Source organism: Dermacentor albipictus, chromosome 5 (genome assembly GCF_038994185.2).
Source record: "Dermacentor albipictus isolate Rhodes 1998 colony chromosome 5, USDA_Dalb.pri_finalv2, whole genome shotgun sequence".
Lineage (NCBI taxonomy): Eukaryota > Metazoa > Arthropoda > Arachnida > Ixodida > Ixodidae > Dermacentor > Dermacentor albipictus.
Window position 1 is genome coordinate 167,768,952 of NC_091825.1, and position 18,025 is coordinate 167,786,976.

At 48.5% G+C, this 18,025-nt stretch overlaps 2 protein-coding genes across 4 annotated transcripts in view; one reads left to right on the forward strand and one right to left on the reverse strand.

Annotated features, from left to right (window-relative positions):
* The window catches only part of fwd (phosphatidylinositol 4-kinase beta fwd), a 166,724-nt gene extending 162,139 nt beyond the window's left edge, over positions 1 to 4,585 (reverse strand). Inside the window, exons 1-2 of one of the 3 annotated variants that reach the window (XM_065434612.2) lie at positions 4,255 to 4,585; positions 4,063 to 4,113 (exon numbers count right to left, since the gene is read on the reverse strand). The gene's annotated coding sequence lies outside the window, so the exon portion shown is untranslated. Of the gene's footprint in view, positions 1 to 3,853; positions 3,925 to 4,062; positions 4,114 to 4,254 lie in introns of those variants that run through there. The other 2 variants (XM_065434611.2, XM_065434613.2) reach the window with 2 other exon arrangements.
* LOC135904036 (NADPH azoreductase-like) overlaps positions 3,385 to 18,025 on the forward strand; it is a 171,510-nt gene continuing 156,869 nt past the window's right edge. The window contains exon 1 of the mRNA XM_070539299.1: positions 3,385 to 3,610. Coding sequence (XP_070395400.1) covers positions 3,596 to 3,610 — 15 coding nt within the window. The 5' untranslated portion in view covers positions 3,385 to 3,595. The remainder of the gene's footprint in view (positions 3,611 to 18,025) is intronic.

Consider the following 18,025-nt stretch of genomic DNA (forward strand, 5'->3'; position numbering starts at 1 on the left):
GCAGCTTGTAAGAGCTTGTAGCAGTATGATGGAAATGATTAGTAGTGGCTCTTGCAGTAAATCTGCGTAATTCACAGCTAAATTCTGAGGTTAAACCGTGCTGCATTTTAAAGGCTGTTGCCAACAGCCCTACGCCTGCACTGTGCGATAAACTGGGTCCGCGGTTCAGGTGACTAAATTTTGCAGGCAACAAAGCAGCACCGGGATAATGTAATATTTCAATTATTTTCCTTTGCACTTCATCAATGGTCCAAGTGGTGCTCAGCCTATGTTACCACGAGCAGGTCATGAGCAGTGGATACAGGAATAGAATTGGGTGAAGAAATCCCTCACGTTAATACCAGTTTAGTCTAACAGGGAGGATAAGCTACGCACACTGTCTTGAGAGGCACACTACTGATCCTTTCTTTGGCTTCTTCATGCAAGATCCAGAATTGTAAAGATTATGGCTCATGGAACATACTGAAACCACTACATTTTCATGCGTATGCACAAGTACCATATTTCCTGAACACTATTGCATTCTGGCATTGCCTTTGAACTATGATTGGCAAAACAGGGATTTCTGTACAGCTACACAATTTCTCATGTCTGCAATGAAATAAAATCTTGCGTAATGACCATTTAGCAGGACTGCACCACTTATTTGAAACATTCAATGTCAGTGGTTGCAGGCAACTGCAGCGTTATATTCCTCTTTGGCAAGGCACGAAAATGGGATAAAATACTGTACCATAGGGAGAGCTGTCTACAACAGCAGAACATAATCCACCAATAAAATTGGCACAACCAGTCATTTTATAAACATGTTGCACATATCACGTCTGCACACCATATGCAATGGCACTTACCCCAATAGCAAAAGTCAATATTCTCTGCAGCAAAGGTATGCAGGACATGCAGACATGAAAGGCCAACAGCCCTCAACATCTGTGGGGGGGGGGGGGGGGGGGGGATACATTGCCATATTTTCTACCTATCCCATCATAAGATCCCCATGCCATCATACTTTTCTATGCAGGATGGAGCCCTCTTCTAGCCCTTGCTTTGCTTCAGCAAACTCGATCCCACGCCTAGTTTCACTGCACCCTCAACTGCTCCACCTTTGGCACCAGTCAATCTTAAGAATACCATTTATAATTCATGCTGCCAACTTTTATGTAGCAACTGTCTTCAAAAATTATATTTTTCAGTTCCTTTCTTTTTAATAGCCCTATGCACCCCTCTACATATTGCAAAACGAAAATGTTTGTTTTTCCATCTTAGTAAACTTCACTGTTTTATGCAAGTCACATGGTCAGATTGTTGTTTATTTTGCGCAACAATACGACAGTATTTCAAAAATCGCAGTATTACAATATAAATTAGCTTTAAGCTCTGACAAGGGACGCACAACCCAATGTATTTGTTCAGAGATATTATACATGGTACAGATGCTGCCAAAGCAACGATTAGCTTTCTTCCACTATGCATTGTCCACCATGCAGCTTTGCATTTAGAATAACTCTTGTGTTATTAGCATCTTCGTGGCACAGTTTAGAATACAAAATCAGCCCATGTGACGATTGGTAGGCAACAGATGCAAGGCTAACGAAGAAACATTTATAGGACTCAGAAAATGCAGTTAGTGTCTCATGATGTACAATATGAGAAAAAAGATCTAGGAGAGTCCTGCTACAAGACGAGAGCATTTCATCCCTCTAGCATTGCGACTTCTCATGTATATAGTAACTTGAATCTTTATTCGTGTTTTCCTTAAAAGGTAAATTTCTTCCTTCTTGTGTTACACCAACATGATTAGCTTCACTCAATTAAGAATTCTTGACACTTTCCTGGCTTATTTGTTACATATCAAGGCCCAGCAATGAACTAGATTATTGAAATCCACCAATAATATTTTGTATTATGACCTGTTATGTCAAAACGTAGGCTCAGGAAAAGCTAATTTTTGCATGTATTAAGTTTTTCAAAGATAACTAAACAGACATTCTTTTTATTCATTTCACAGCTGGAAGCTAGCCCTACATGAATGCCAAGGCTAGGATATAGGGAATCATTTGTGCTTTACGACTGTTGTTGTGACAGGCTTTCTAAAGGAAAGCATTAAGTTTTAAAAATATGATATTTTTTTTGTAAAACCTTAAGAATGCCGATAAAATTAAAATTATATTTCCCAAAACACACACCAGTAATGAAACTTTTATTTCTTAAAACGAAGCTCTTTCTCTGCACTGTCCCAATGCCTTTATGGTGTGCTCCATCTCCCATAGCATGGTCCGTGGCTTCTCACGTTTTTTTTTTTGTCATCTTCCACGCAGCCTGTAGCTTAAAATAGAGATGAAGGAAGCCAATGAGATTTGGCAGCACCATACGATGAGTTTCCCGGCCTTGGCAGGCTTGATCTTCATTCTGCCATGCAGCTCTGTGCATCATCAGCTGACTCTTTAATGCAGGCAAGCTAGCTCTAGCTACAAACTAAGCACACACCCCACAAGCAGAAATCATTGGTAATGCATGCTGTGCACGTCCAAAAAAGCACCATTGCAAAGGCACACTTGCAGATTTTGGATGTGTAGCACCTTTATATCCGAACTCGCAACACATTTGGCAGAGACGGAAAACGTATGAAAAAGAATAAAAGAGAAAGAGCTCTAGCAAAGCACGACTAGCTTGCTAGATAATCAGACCCTTTAGCATGCCATAAAGGGTAACGCTTTCTACTGTCAAGTTACAAGAGAGTTAAACTTGCAACGCACAAAAAGAAAAATGAAGTATCCTGAATTAGGCATTCTGAAACAAAAACAACACAAAGCAGTAACCCCATAATATAAATACGACCAACACGCCTTTACAAGCATCTAACTGTGTCAACAATTGTTGTAATGCGAAAATATGAAGTTCTGGGCAGAAGTGAGAAAGCAATGTTTGAGGTGCAATATGCACAGTTTGATTTCTAAAATTAGCTTGTCATTAATAGCTTATTAGGTGTCTGCGCGAAATTTGTACTATTCATTAATATATTTTATTTTATTCAGGAGGCATCGTGCAAGAACTGCAGCAGTGTGTCTGCAATCTGAGGTAAAATACGATTGTTCATTAACTGAAGTAGTCATATACTCATCATAAGCGAAACTCCGAAATTGACGAAAGGTACGCGCCGGGCGCTGTCACATACTCGCCGAGCGGATTTCGAAATAGAGACAAATATTTGAACACCACCACCAACAACCATGTTTCGTTTGCATCAGCCACTTGTCTGTGTAACACGTGACGTAAGACCTTAAAACAGGCGCATAAACAAAGCCGACGCCCTGCTGCCAGTACAGAAAGCAAGCAAATTCCAAGGGCGGGCCGCGACAGCTGCCCCGACACCCCCCACTGACATTCGTTTTCCTCGTCGTGCTGCTGAAAGGCCCTCGAGCACCATTGCAGATATCCGAACCGCCAAAGACGAAACCCCGTTGAGAAAGAAAACGAAAGAAAAGCACGATAGGAAAGACCCCATTCGTCTCGTCCACAAAACTGTGACCTAATTTTAATTGCGCGAAGTTGGAGGAATAGGCACAGCATAAGAAACTGCGAGTATAAGAGCTGGATGCGAGGCACGAAGGTGAGTTTGCGCATTATGTCAGTTACGCTTAATCAGGCGCTCGCAGACGGTTTCCAAAAACATTGCAAGCACCACTTTAACCTGAACACCCGAACGTTAGTCGCGGAAATAAGGCTTAGTTGCTTATGGTGAGCACAACCGCAATGCAAGTGCGCAAGTAAAACACCCAAGTGCTCAGATAAGGGCAAATCGCTGTCTATAAAGCAGAACAGCCATGACTCAAGAGTTTCCCCGGCACTACACCTTGGGAAGGGAGCGGAAATACGACACTCAGCTGCGCCGTCAGTTCAGTTGACATCTGTGCAATGGAGGCCAGCGATATCCCTTTGATAAAAGCTTACTGTCGCAATCAGCAAGTTGCGCTGGCGCCCCATCGCCACATCTACCCTCACAGCGTGTCGTTTGTCGTAAATAAAGTATCTGGCACTGAATTACTCGCAGGTATTACTTACTGCTTGTTTCGCCGAGTGCCACCAAATGCACCTGTCACATACATCTTGTGGCTGCAGAAAGCAGTAACTGCGTCTTAACACGCATACAAAACAAGTGTCACTGCATGCGGCCCTTGTCGCCCTTAATTCATTTAGACAGCAGCACCAACAGAACTATCCAATTAAAACGCTTCAGCGAGTGGGTACTATTACCTCTGCTTCTTTCGCACACTCCAACGACGTAGACGTTGATTAAAAACGCAAGAAGCCACAGTCCACGTCTAATTCAAACGATACGGGGCTATAATCCAAACGCTGACATGCATCCATCGTCAGCACGATGCAGTGAGTTGTCAATGCAGAACTGTACACAAGTATAGGCCAACATGTTTCAGTGGTGACCCGCCCGACACCGCATATCAAATCGCCATTGCATGACGTCAGACTTGCTACTCTCGCTCCCGTGGACACCGCCGCTGCCGCCGCCGCCGGGCCGCGGGCAGCCGCGGCGCAGAATCTCGAAACCAGACAGAGCGACGCCAAAGGCAGCAGACGCCTCATAGCAGCGCGAGACACAGTATACAGAAAGTAGACGGCGCGCCGTTCTGTCTCGCGCTGTTTTAGTATAGATCTATAACAAGTTCATGGAAGCATCCGGAAGATTACCCTGCTAGAGTGCCGACCGTGGTGCACTTCATTATTTTACAGCGAAGCTGTTAAGGGCTACTTTACCCAATATCGTGTCCGCGTGTAAAAAAAAAAAAGAAACTATCATCATCAGCAATGACTCCAGCGTCGTCATCGGCGTGCCACTGTTCTTGTTCCGATTCCGTGGCGCGCGTTGATGTAGCGGCCACTCGGATCCTCGGACAGACGACAGACGACGTCAAACTTTGGATTTAATCATAGAGTTTCTAAATAAATACCCTAGCGGGAAGTGTGGCGCTAGTGTCTACGGGGGTTCTCATGAGACGAGACGTTCATTTGGGGCAAAGGAGGCGTTGCTTGAGGGATCGCCAGTCGTTTGTGCGCAGGCGCGAGTAAGAGCGGGCGCGAGAGAGAAAATCTGGGGCCTCCTGTACTAGATGCCAGCCGCGTTCCTCGCTTTCCCATTGCGGCGGTGGTTTCCTGAGTTGAAGTTAGTTCAGCATAAATTCCGTGAAGCGGCGCTCGTTGCCTTTTCAACTTCCGGCGGATGTGGCAGCGGCGTCTGAATGCTCCGCCGGCGCTACGGTACAGTGTACTCTATAGAATGCTTTCCAGTGGCACGACCGCGCCTCTCCGCTGACGCGCGCGGTGGCACCCATAGAGTTTCTCACTACATTACCTAGAGGGAAATCTGGCGCTGCTGCGCTGTGGTATACATGGGAATGCCGGTATATTGTGGATTCGGATTGGCATCATTCTCGTAGAGACAGGACACCCTGAAGACGCGCTTGGCAAGTACCGTTCCGTCTGTCACAATGATTCATTTTCTACTATAACAGCACGTAAAAAGCTGCTTTAGCTTTATTATTACGCGAAAACATGTTTTGTTTAACTATGAGAACTTGTTATTGTGTGTACGACTACATGTTACGTAAAAGGTATCAGCGGGCCGCTAAAGTTGGAGGACAGACGACAAGGTTCGCGCTCGCTTTGAAAAAGTTGGTCGTCTGTTCTTGCTTTTCTTCCCTTGGTCATGCATCATGGGTGAGTAAAGATGCAATATACGTGAATGGAAACATTTTATGAATATTGTACTTTGAGAACGCGTTATTTGCGTAGCCATATCCACGTTTTAGACGAAGCCTCTTACAACACCAGCCAACACGAGCCTCGCAGACACATATACCGTCATTCCCATGACGGCACGGCGCCCCCTTAAGAAACTCCCATAGACGGTGGCGCCAGATTACCCTCTAGGTGTTATAGTGAGAAACTCTATGGTGGCACCTGCAGCGGCGGCGCTGCAATCGACCGCTCTTGAAAGCTCGTCCTGTTCCCCTCTGAAGCGTACGTGGCACACAAAAATAGAAAGCGTGTTTGGTTATGCACAGCCGCTGTTTTAACGCAATTCAGCTTGGGTTTTCAATTATTTTTTGGGTACTTTATGTGCGTAGAGGTGTTTGAGGTGGCCGTAAGATTTTGGGCGTGTCTTACTGAGCAAAGCCAGTAGCAGACGAAGGACAGTCGATGCGCTGCAATTTCTTTTTTCACGCTTAGTCGTCAACTCGGACTAGATGGCACTACCGGAATAATTTGCGAGTACCAAATTTTGCGAAGCAATTGTCATTTGCGGGACCAAATATTCGCATGATGTTCGCGATCGCAAAAGACACCTTACAGTGTCTGCTAGGGTGCACATGCACAGATATCCGTCAAATTAAGGCTACACGAGAAAGCACTTCATTTTTAAAGTATGTGCTGCACAAGACGAAATCTGACGCGCAGAAAAAAAGGGAGAACGACTTCGAAACTGATTTCTCTGTCCCATACGATTTTATTCCAGGCGCTCTGTAATAGCGCAAGAATCATCCCGAGAGCTTTATGTACTTAACAAGCAGCTTAGAAATTGGGCTAAGTCAGTCTGCTTAGCTTCAGGTGCTGTGCTGCCTTTCTTTTTGACAGCATATGTGCTTTATTCAAGCCTTTGATAAAAAAATGGAGCCGTGTGGTGACATAAAAGCTGACTATGCGAGGAGTCAGGCTTTCTGCATGATCTCTGCATCCCACCTTCAAGGGAGCGGCGCAATGAATCATATGCAGGATGTCCATTACGCTTTCCCGATGAACTTTTTTGTGCACTAAAGCAATTAGTGAAAATGTCTTCAAGCCTTGTTATAAAGCGGAACAGTTCCACCGAGGGTTAGAGTAAACCTCCTTCATCATTATGGCGCACAAATTCTGCAGCATGCAAGCGGCGCCCTTCTTCTGTTGGAAGTAAGAGGCTGTCATTACACGCACAGCATTTGGTGGGCAGCACACACTTTTTGGCCACGTATCCGGAAATGTAATATATAAGCCTTGAGTCGCTCCTCTGGACATTGTACTCGTGTTCCACTGCTTCACTGCCATGTGAACTTGAAGGTACTGCTTGTTTTTCTGTGCAAAGCTTCATCTGGTCAATCAGCTGTTGCTTTGAAGTTTCTTCCCGGTCCCCAACATCAAGAAGAGAACTGATGACATCTCCCTCTGCATTCCCGCCTGCAACACTGTGCGCCAAGTTATAAAAAGAGAGACAGTTAACAGTTAGCAGAAACTGCTGTGGCGTTGGGTGTGAGTTGCAGCCAGATGAGAGTCTAACGATTCCAAAAAAGTTTTCCACTTTATCCTGGCTCAGCCGGGATGTCAACAAGTAGCTAAAGCCAACTTGGTGATGCAAATAGCGAAGAAGCTCAAGAGTACTTGTTAGAGTAACTCTTAAGCCTTCTGCAGTGGACTCGCTCAGAAATTTCTTCTTATCAGCATGGCGCTCCCAGACGTCCAGGAAACATAGCATTTCCTTAATGGTTTCTTCACCTGCAGAATGGAGTCGGAGATCTTCGGCTGTGTACCTTGCAGTCATCACAGCAATCAGTGACTTCATTCTCATGAAGAACTTCTCTGTCGCTTCAATTTTACCACAGCTCCTTTCCAACTGAGTACGGTAAAGAAAGAATGCCCTCAAAGGACCATGCCCAAACAACTGGAATGCATAACTTGCCCGCATTTTTTCGAAATTGTTGGGGAATACGTGGACGCTGGTTATTCCAGGCATTGCTTTCATAGTGACAGCATTGCTATCCAGTTTGAGAGCTTCTCTTGGAAACTGCATTGAAACTGCACCATCAGGGGTGTCAAAAGTCGTGGTGAGAAGCCTGTTTCGCACGTTTTTTACTAGGTGAGGAAAATCAGAGAGAAAATGTAAGAACCGACTGCTCTCAACAGGATGGGGCTTCTTGCAGACAACTTCCTTCAAAGATGCTCGAATGTTAAAGATGCGCCACATTTTCCTGTTCCAGGCCGCTGCATCGCAAGTTACGAAGTCCACAAACAGGCCAGCCCTTTCTGCTAAAATTGTGGACTCAAGCACAATTTTGGCCAACAGGTCCCCTTTCACATTCTCGTTGCTTCCGAAAACACCAATAACCTGAGTCCAGCTGCCAACCATTGGCACAAACATCACTACGAGGCCATGATTGCATGGCAATGTTTTTTCTTTTTCGGGTGTGTACGGGCCCAGGTCCACAAAACCTTCAATCTTCGCTCCTGTGGTCACTGACAAATGTTCAGCTAGCTTCATTTCATCCACGACTATTCCACCATGTCGGTGGAACACATCCAGGTGGGCAACCTTCTTTTCCAACACACTCAGCATTTTCTCATTGAACCCGTAGCCGCTTCTGTACTGAGCAGTGTATTTACGCAGGGTTGTTTCACTTGGGAGCACCAAAATGTTCTGCCTCCGCATATATTGATACAGCTTTGGGCTTCTCATTTTGAGCAAGATGCATTCGAGGATCCATTCTTTGTCGTACTTCATGCCCCGCGGACTCTTCCTTCTTGATGCCTCGAAGCACTGCCTGACAGCGAGCTGCTGCTTTGGTGACAAAAAGCTTAACTTTTCAGCAAGTACATCTTCAGCTGTTGCAGCACATTCGCTTTTGATTTTCTTGAGGTCCAAGGCGAGCTTGTCTACCTTCGATAAAAGCCGCTTGTTTTTACGGGTACATGCCTGCAGCTTCTTCAAAACACTGCCGTGCCACCGCGAGCTAGCATTATTGCAACTTTGGTTCTGACCTTGACGCCTTTCGAGGCGCCACTGCCGCCTAACAAGGGCTTTTCTGAGATACTTGCAAACGACGCAAGCTGTTCCTTCTTTTGTTGTCTTGCCTAGGCAGTTAGTACTATAAGCTGCTCTTGCCTCGCGCCTAATTTGGCCTTGCAATCTCATTGTTAAGCTGGTAGTTAGGCAGCTTTCATTCCGTGACGCTGCGCCTTTGCAGAGGTGCATATCATGCGCTTCCAGCAGAGTGGTTATAGCATCTTGAATAGTTGCCACTGACGCGCCAGCCACCTGCTTACCCAGCACGAACGTCTTCGAGTTCATAGCACCGGCACTGTTTGCAGTGAAGAACACGGCCTTTTCCACATTCACCTCACCTGAGAGCGAGTCGAGGGAACATGAAGTAAAACATACTCCGTCTGCGTCGTGAAGTTCATGTAGCGTCCAGCGCTTCCCAGGCACTTTTATTTTCGTCACCGCAGCGACAGTCGCGGCCACACAGACTTCGTTGTCAACCGTCGCACCCGTAGGTTCGTCAACCTCTGTCGTCTCTGCAAGCTGCCCTCGTGCCTTTTTTCGTGGTGGGACTTCGTCATCGCCTTTCCTTTTTCTTTCGTTCCTCTTGGGAGTAGGCTGCTTGCTCAGGTAAGCTGGCAGATTTGGCAAAATTGTGGGGACTGCGTCCGGAGTAAGCGTAGGCGTACCGCGTGGGATGCGAACTTCCTCCCCATTTATACGGTGCACATAGTCCCGAACAATGAAGCGCTGCTCAAAATGCAGCTCACATACCGCGCAGTCTGTGGTTAGCGGCTTGTCGGCTCTATGTAGGTTTCTCTCCCACGTGCACCTCCGTTCCGGGTCTGCAGGCGCCTTGAATAACGATAGCTTCTTCGCACTGTTAGTTCGGGCGTATCCTGTGCTACACCCTGGGGCGTAGCAATGGTTGAGACGTTGCTTTGCACTCATTGATGCAAGTGGCCGCATTCACAAGAGAACGCTTGCGACGCACAACCGCACAGAGCAAAAAGCCACCACCAAAACACACCGCTGAAATGCAATGGTATTGCGTGCCCAGACCTGTCGCCTTCAAGAGTGGTCGACGGCAGCGCCACCGCTTCGGGTGCCACCGCGGGTGACACACGCCGCAAGGCGCAGCCCCCTCCGCTCGTTGCACTGAATTGCTTCTAGTTCACTGTAGCTACGGGCACGTTGCAAGTGCTAGGCGGCGCCCCGTGTTTTCAACCCCTAGCGCCATCTGACGAATAGTTGCGCGAATGTGGTAGGATTACTCACGGCGTCAGCAGCCCGCGCTGCGTGTTTGGCGTCCTGTCAAACGGTAGCGATGGCGCGAAACAGCGTGCCGATATTAATTTTATCCGAGTTTCGGGAATTACAAGATCTTCATAGCTATTTCCATTAAAAGAATTTAGAGAAAGGAAGTCGTCTACTTGAAGTGGGGCACGTCTCCGACGTGAGGGAAGTGTTGAACTCGCGCTGATCGGAAGTGACTGCTAGGTTTATTCCGCAAACGAAAAATAATGCACCAGCGAGATGCGTGAAGCTCAGCGTAAGTTACTTCGTTATCTACGGTGTGGACGCGTGAAATTATAGGCGACATTGATTCTTGAAGATCGGCGACAGCAGACAAATCCTAGCGGGGAGCTGCGATTGCTGTGCTGGCAGCGCAGGGAAGTGCAAGGACGCCGCGGTAGTTTCCCTGTACATACACGACGGCAAATACGAATCCAAAACATCTCATCCAAGAACGTGGGGCGTACGAACGACTCGTAAGACCTACCAGAGGTATTCTAACGTTGCTCCCCCCAAACACAAAAAAGGGGATGAACTAACCAGTTGTGTTAGACTACGCTGGGAAAATATTTTCGCCCAAGTTACTGGAAGTGCGATACTTTTATGTTGCGATTTTTCAGTGCGTGCAAAGGAGGTTCCAATAAACCACGTTGTCAAAAATTTTGGTGATCTCAACTGCCCCTTCGTTGATATGCTGGGCGCAGAAGGGTGTATGCCAGCACAGCCGGCTGCCACACCTCCTCAAATCTCTCAGCAAGCCCTAGCGCTGTTTGAATGGGAGAGGATTGGGAAAGAGTTCCACAGCTTTACTGCGGTACAGTGTGGGAACAAACTACTTTGTTTGCTGCATATCCTGTACGCACTGCAGGCAGTGGCGTAGCAACGGGGGGGGGGGGGAGGAGGTGTCATATACTTCTGGAGACACACGGAAATTGTTGATATCCTCGCCTTCCTCGAATAAACCCGGGGGAGGGGGGCGGACAGAAGACCTATGGGCCCCGGGTGCCAGACGACCTAGCTACGCCACTAACTGCAGGTGTCCCGTTGCTGCCATCATTGCTGTAAAAGCAAAGAATTAAGCGTTATAACGCACTTGGCATAACGCCGGAACATAAAACAGCTTATGCCGTCGGACGAGCGCTATCCAGTGTTGACACCGTTCTGCTTCACACAGTCGGCTTGGAAACCTGTAAAACTTTGTTCCTCGTGAGTTGGTGTACGTGCTGTTGCAGCCTACTACTCAACAGCTCGGGTTGCACTTCGGCATTGCTCAGAAAAGGCAACAGCTACGCGCGAAACAGTGCACATGCAGGCTTTCCGAACGCAAGCGGGCCGGTGGTATGGGCGTCTTGCGCTGGAGTTTGAGGTATAGTAGCGGCGCCTGGTGGCGGTGCGGGAAACGACATCTGGGTCGTACCAGCTTGGGTCGTATTGAACCCTAGCTGTGGCGAAGCACGTTTCTAGCCCGAGTTTTGCGTCGATTCGCACTTTCTTCTGCCCCGTTGCGAGTGCGAAAAGGCTCGTCACTTCTCACAGACCACGCCGACCACGCTGCGAGCTCGCGTAGCCTATAGTTTAACGAAAACGGACTCTCCGTGTGCCGTGGGACGTAATGCTAGGAGCAGAAGGAATCGGTGACGCCGATCCAGCCTCGAAAAGGCGTCACCGTCATTACTTCTGCGTCGCGGGCTGCCATGAACAAGAAGGCCTGAATCCCAACATCAGATTCTGCCGTTTTCCTTCAAGGTCTCACGAAGTGGAGCGTCGGGCGCGCTGCATAGCTGTAGTTCGTCGCGCTGAGTAAGCGAAACTTCGCGCCATGCTGACTGCTTCACCTGTCTTGAAGCTTGCTTGATTATCTGCGTTCTAATGTACGGTCTTTTGCACCTACAGTCCCAACAGCAGACCGACATTGCAGCAGGCATGGCTGGTAATTCACGATTCGAGACCCGGCCACAGCGACAATTAACAATACGACCGATGCGAAGTGGTGAAGTGACCAGGTGTGTGCAAATGAGCACAAATGGTCGGGCTCATTCGATGACAATTCACTACTCCACTACGAGCAGCACAGGTTAAGAGAGTTAAATGCGCTCATCCTTGATCTCAAGCCAGCACGTTGAGGCAGCGCAGCAAGGCATTATTGATTGCAGCACATCGATGTTCGAGCGCTGTCATTAAAACCTACATCAAGCGAACAGCGCACGAGCTCGCGCTGCAGCGCGATTCGCACGTACGTGCGAGCTCATATGCATTGCATCAGTTATCACCAGTTACTAAAAGGGACAGATGGCCGCTACTACAACGCAGCCATATATAACTACTTGTTTAGCGGCATGCAGTCAACAAAGATTGCAGGAGGCCCGCCGTTTCGCGGCATGTCGAAAGACCACTGCCGTGGCGGCGCGTACCGTCGTGTGCTCGAATAATAGACAAGAACGGCACCGAGAGCGGCGCTGCTGCGCCGGCGTTGAGAGCGCCGCATGCGGAGCAAAATTCTATTAGCGGTGGTACCCCTCTCCCATCTGTCGTTCGCGCCGCCTTGATTGCCTCCTGCACTGCGCGTGTTTGGGCACGTTTCGCGCCGCGCGCGGTGTGTGCGCGTGGACATTTCCTTCGAAGGGCGGTGTACAGTCTCTCTCACATTTAGGGGAAAACTCGAAGCGCAGCAGCTCGCGCAGATGCTCGAGGGGCGGGATCTTGAACGGCGTCGTCTGCTACGGCGGCGCACGCTGGCCGCATTGTCGAGAAACGTTCTACTGTCAGGTGCAGGGCGCTGATCACATCGTTACTGCGTGAAAGGAGCCGGTATTCTTTGCTAAGCGTTGCGCGACGCCCACTGATACGCCTCGAATGTAAGTTCATCGCTGCATGGCAGTCATAGACGACGTACTGATTCCATACATTCTTGACGGCCCGTTTCTGGAAGGCGACTATATATTCTAACGCGATAGGACGCCGATCCACACTGCTCGTGCTGTGCAAGAACTGCTAGAAGAGCGCGCAGTCACTCTCTTGGAGCGGCCGCCTCAATCCCCGGGCGCCAACATCATTTAAAATGTCTGGGGCTCGTTGAAAGTATCGCTGGCGCAACATCCCCTCTATCAGTCGCCCGAGGATAGGCTTCGATCCACCATCGTCAGTGACTGAGACGTGCAGCGAATGAACACATCCCTGATCAAGTCATTCTACACTTCACTGCCTTCCAGGATGAGCGCTGTCATCGCTGCCGCTGGGGACATGACGAGATACTAACTGAAGTTCCGAGCGTGACGTGTCCAATTCCCCACCGGCGGGCAGGGTCTGTCTGGTGTAGCGAATGATTATCGAGAAAAATCACTTCCAGCTCATTGTCTGAACCTAAAACGTTCATTTAATCGTGTCCGTTTTTTTCACCGTGTTCGACTCCCATTGTTGAGTGCTTTGTTTTCCTTTCGAGTGAAACAAAGACTGAGCACGTTGCGCGCACATCTTGGTGCGTTTTGTCGCTGCTCATTACGGTAGCACACACAGTGAAGAAATATACGTGCACACACTCAGTACTCCGGCCCTTCGAAAGAACAAATGAACCATGTTGTCAAAAGAAGTTTGTGGAACTCCATTAGCGCCAATGAAGGATCAGAGTGTGGCGACACACAACGTTTAGTAAAGAATATCAGCTCAGTTCCCGCAGTACCGATGAAATCGGTGCACTGCCCCTGACAGTACCACGCTTCCCGAAAATGCGGCCAGCGCGCGCCGCCGTAGCAGACGACGCAGATCACGACACCGCCCCTCAAGTGTGTGCGCCTGCTCGAGCTGCTGCCGCCGCACGACTCCATTGCTTGCCGCATCGCGATGCAATACGTTCCGAGTTTTCCCCTTAGTGTGAAACAAACTGCACACGCTATATTTGCCTTTAAGAAGATCGGTACGCTTGACGATTATTTTTATGGCTGCAATGCGGCGAGAGGGCAGCGTCTGCTTAACCATCTAAGGGACGCTGAGCAGGTTATCGGAAACGACATCGTATGTGCCGCCGGAAAAATCGTCAGCACATACGATGCGGCACATACATACGGCACCTACGAGCTAAAGTCATTTTTGCAGTTTCTCACATTATGTTTGCTACAAATCCGTGTTGTCTCTGATGGCGACAACGGACTTCTATCGACACTGTGCGGAAATAAACAAGATATATCGCTGCATAGCACAAGTACGACATGCGCACACAACTTTAACTAGTACGTCCCCTACAATATGGAATAGAGGCAGCAATGTAGACAGCTTGGTCATTTTTTAACAGTACTCAAGAGACGGAAGTTGAAAGTATTATTAATCATTCCTGCTTCAGCAATGCCGGCGCGACCAAGACGCGGGTGTGTATCGTCTAGTAACCCGATCGATCGGTGCGATGGTGAAGCGGGAATGAACTCCGGTCATGTTCAATGCATCATGCACATATTAAATTTCTCGGCACGCGTGAACTTCGGCCACTGCTAGCGCATACAACAGACGTGGTTTCCATTCTTAGACAGCGCACACACAAACGAAACACGAGAAAGAAGACAGGACAAGCACTCGTTGAACTTAAAGTTTTTGTATGAATAAAAGGATTATGTGCCGAGTAATTATTAATTTCACGTGGGTTAGATATAGAAACCGTCATACACTCAGGAGTGATCAATAAACGATCTCGCTTCGTTTGCCAGATGTTTACTTCGCTCGGCGCACCGCAGTAATCCATGTCTGTCGTCTGCTTCTTTCGTACCATTTTCTTGTGAATCGGTATAATTTCACTGGTGGCATCAACCTTTTCATGTTTACATTGCTGTCGTGACAGTTAACAACACAATAATAATTTCCGGTCATCCGAAGAGGCGCCGTCGCAAACAAGAGACGTTTCGCGCGCAGCGCGAACTGAACGCGGGCGCGACCGCGAAGGGAAGCGGCGACGGAAACCTACACCTTCTCGCGTGCAGCGCGCGCTCAGCCTGGCCTCCTCTGGCTCAGCGCCAGCGAAGGGAACCGGCGGAAGCAAACACCCGGGGGAGGGGAAACCGTGCCGCCAGGGGAGAAACGAGCGCTGGCGTCTCGGGCGAAACTTGGCGTGCGCTCGTCTATACATGATGCCTGCTTATCGCTGCTGTGGATTCATTTATAGCAACCATTTCCTCGCGTTTGTACGCCTGAATCTAGCAGCTAGCGTGCAAACCTTACCTGAAGTTCCACTTCGTACGCGACTCGCTTCACTTGCGATTGACACGGTGCTAAAACTTCGCCGCCTAATTCTTGAACGGCGTACACGTATTCGGCACTGCATAATTTCTTGCCTTTACGCAGCGTGCCACCCCTGAAAAAATTTTCGGCGCCCGATATTCACTGCAGGCCGTGAAACAACACAACCGAAAGTGGCGGGTCCATATTGTAAACGTGCTTTCCGAAGCAGACGACCGAGCTTGGTACGACCCATTTTTGCACAAAGGGCGCTTTTTAGCACCTTTTTCGCAGCGCCCCCTGGGCAATGCAAGGGCCCCATCCTGCCGGTTCCGCGCTCGCCGCCGCGAGGGGCGCCCTGGTAGGCGCGGGAACTACGTTCGCAACCTGCCTATAGTGAGAAACTCTATGGCCGGCGCCATATAGTTTCTCACTATAACACCTAGAGGGTAACCTGGCGCCACCATCTATGGGAGTTGCTTTGCCGTCATGGGAATGACGGTATGGGGAACCAGCGCTGGATAGGCGGCGCGTCGATGGGATGGAGTTGATGTTATGAGCGTCCCCTTTGGAACGGGGCGGTGGGTTGCGCCACCAAGCTCTTGCTACTATACTGCCTAATATTCTACCTAGGTTAAACAATGAAAAAGGCACACAAAAATACTATGAACTGCCACGCCCAAATTTTCTGATCCCCTATTGCGAACTGTGCTTTTGTACGTCTCCGTCTTTTGTCGTTTCCCTACTTTTCTTCCACCAATCTTCCAGTCGCCTCTTACTAATGTCTATTGCGGACATGTTTGCTTTACCACTGCTCCCTCTGAACCCAAGGGCTTCAAGGAGGCCAGTGGTGCCTAAATCGACCGCTGGGTAGACGTCACATTCTAATAAAACATGCTCCGTAGTTTCCCTAGCTTTACCGCAGCAAGCACATGCTTCTTCTTCCTTCTTATATCTCGCTTTATAGGTGCGTGTTTTAAGGCATCCCGATCTCGCTTCGAAAAGTAATGAGCTTCCCTTTGAGTTATCATAAATGGTTTCTTTCCTGATTTCGTTTTTTTCCTCTTAAGTAGTTACTCATGGCAGGTTTCTTTTCCATTGCCGCCACCCATGAGATTAATTCAGCTTCTCTGACTTTCCGCTTGACCTTTGTTGTTGTGTTGTCCACACTACAGGCCGCATACTTGCTGCTAAGCTTCCTAGTTCTTTTCCGCCACTGTGAATCAATGTTTTTCCTGTACAGATACCTGAACACTCTCCCAGCCCATTTACTTTCTTCCATATTCCTCAGCCATTATTCATACTCAATTTTACTACGAGCTTCCCTCACTTCAAAACTAGTCCAGCCCATATCACCCTGCACAGCTTCATTTGTAGTCTTCCCGTGAGCGCCCAATGCGAGGCGACCCACTGACCTTTGGTTCCCGTCGAGTCCTGATTGTACCCCTGATTTATAGCAAACAACCGCATTTCCAAAAGTAAGTCCTGGAACCATTACACCTTTCCACATACCTCGGAGGACCTCGTACCTATTGTATCCCCGTCGAAAAGAGTGCGTTGCACGCCGCCCTGGCGACGAAACGCGGCATATGCCAGCCGCTCGACAAGACTACGCGCCCGCGGCCGTTTCATAGTTCGCACATATGGTTCGCATGTTTCCGTTTTCGCGCAGCTTCAAGTGGACAGTTTTTGTAAAGAAGCTAGCGCCATCAAGTGAAGAAATGACGAAAGAAGGTTTTTAAGCTTTATGAATCTTTCACAGCGTGTCGCGGCGAGCACGTGCGTTTATTTAACGGTTGCGCCATAGAAAAAAGTTGCGCCGTGTGCCGTTCCCATGCGTGGCAGCCTGCCTCGCAAATCTAGTAGCGACGGCGCCGGTCTTGCTGCGCTATGGTTTCGGAAGTATTAGTTGGCCTGAAGACATTCCATACTTCTCTGGCTAGACATAAGAAATTCTGATGTTACAGCAGTCAGTGGAGAAGAAAGCTTTATCGCATCAGCTGACTTGGGCAAGCAAAGGTTTGAGTGCTCCGCTGCTTGATTCGTAACAACCCTGGCTACATTTAGCACTTATTACATAAATTTACCGGATGCATCTCAGCGCCGAGTCCTCATCCGCATGCGCATTTTTATAAACACATAGGCGGCTTAGTCGCGCGTGCGCCGGCAGTATGCGCACACAACTGGTATTACAAGGCAGCTTCCCTGACACACAATTCTTGGCAATGAATGGAAACTATTTACCTTTCGTATCGTTCGCTTGGTGTAGTGGCATTAGAAGGAGCTTAGCGGTGGTATTGCGAAGGATAAATGGTTGGTACACATGCCGGATGGTGCAATACGTTATTGTTCATTTTGTTTCCGACGAAATGCCGACTGCAGATTCTGCTGTTTGGTACTGGCTGCCGCGGCTGACCGTCTTCACTATCGAATAAACCAAGCACACACGCGAAATTCGATTTAGAAACCAGCCCGACACCGCTTGACAGGGCGACAAGACGGGAACTTAAGGCCGCCTCCGTTCTTGTTCGTAGTGTTTAGATTGAAAGACGCAGAAGGATACATCCTCCCTCATTCCGACGTAGTTGTGACACTTGTATACGCAACAGTACCGCGGCGTCCTTTTGTTTTCCTTCGACTTTCAGCGCACGCAACACCGCTACCAGCAGCAATTTTAACGCGACAGCGTTAAGGAGCTCGTGTCGCAGAAAAGCCGGTGTCGTCGGCGTC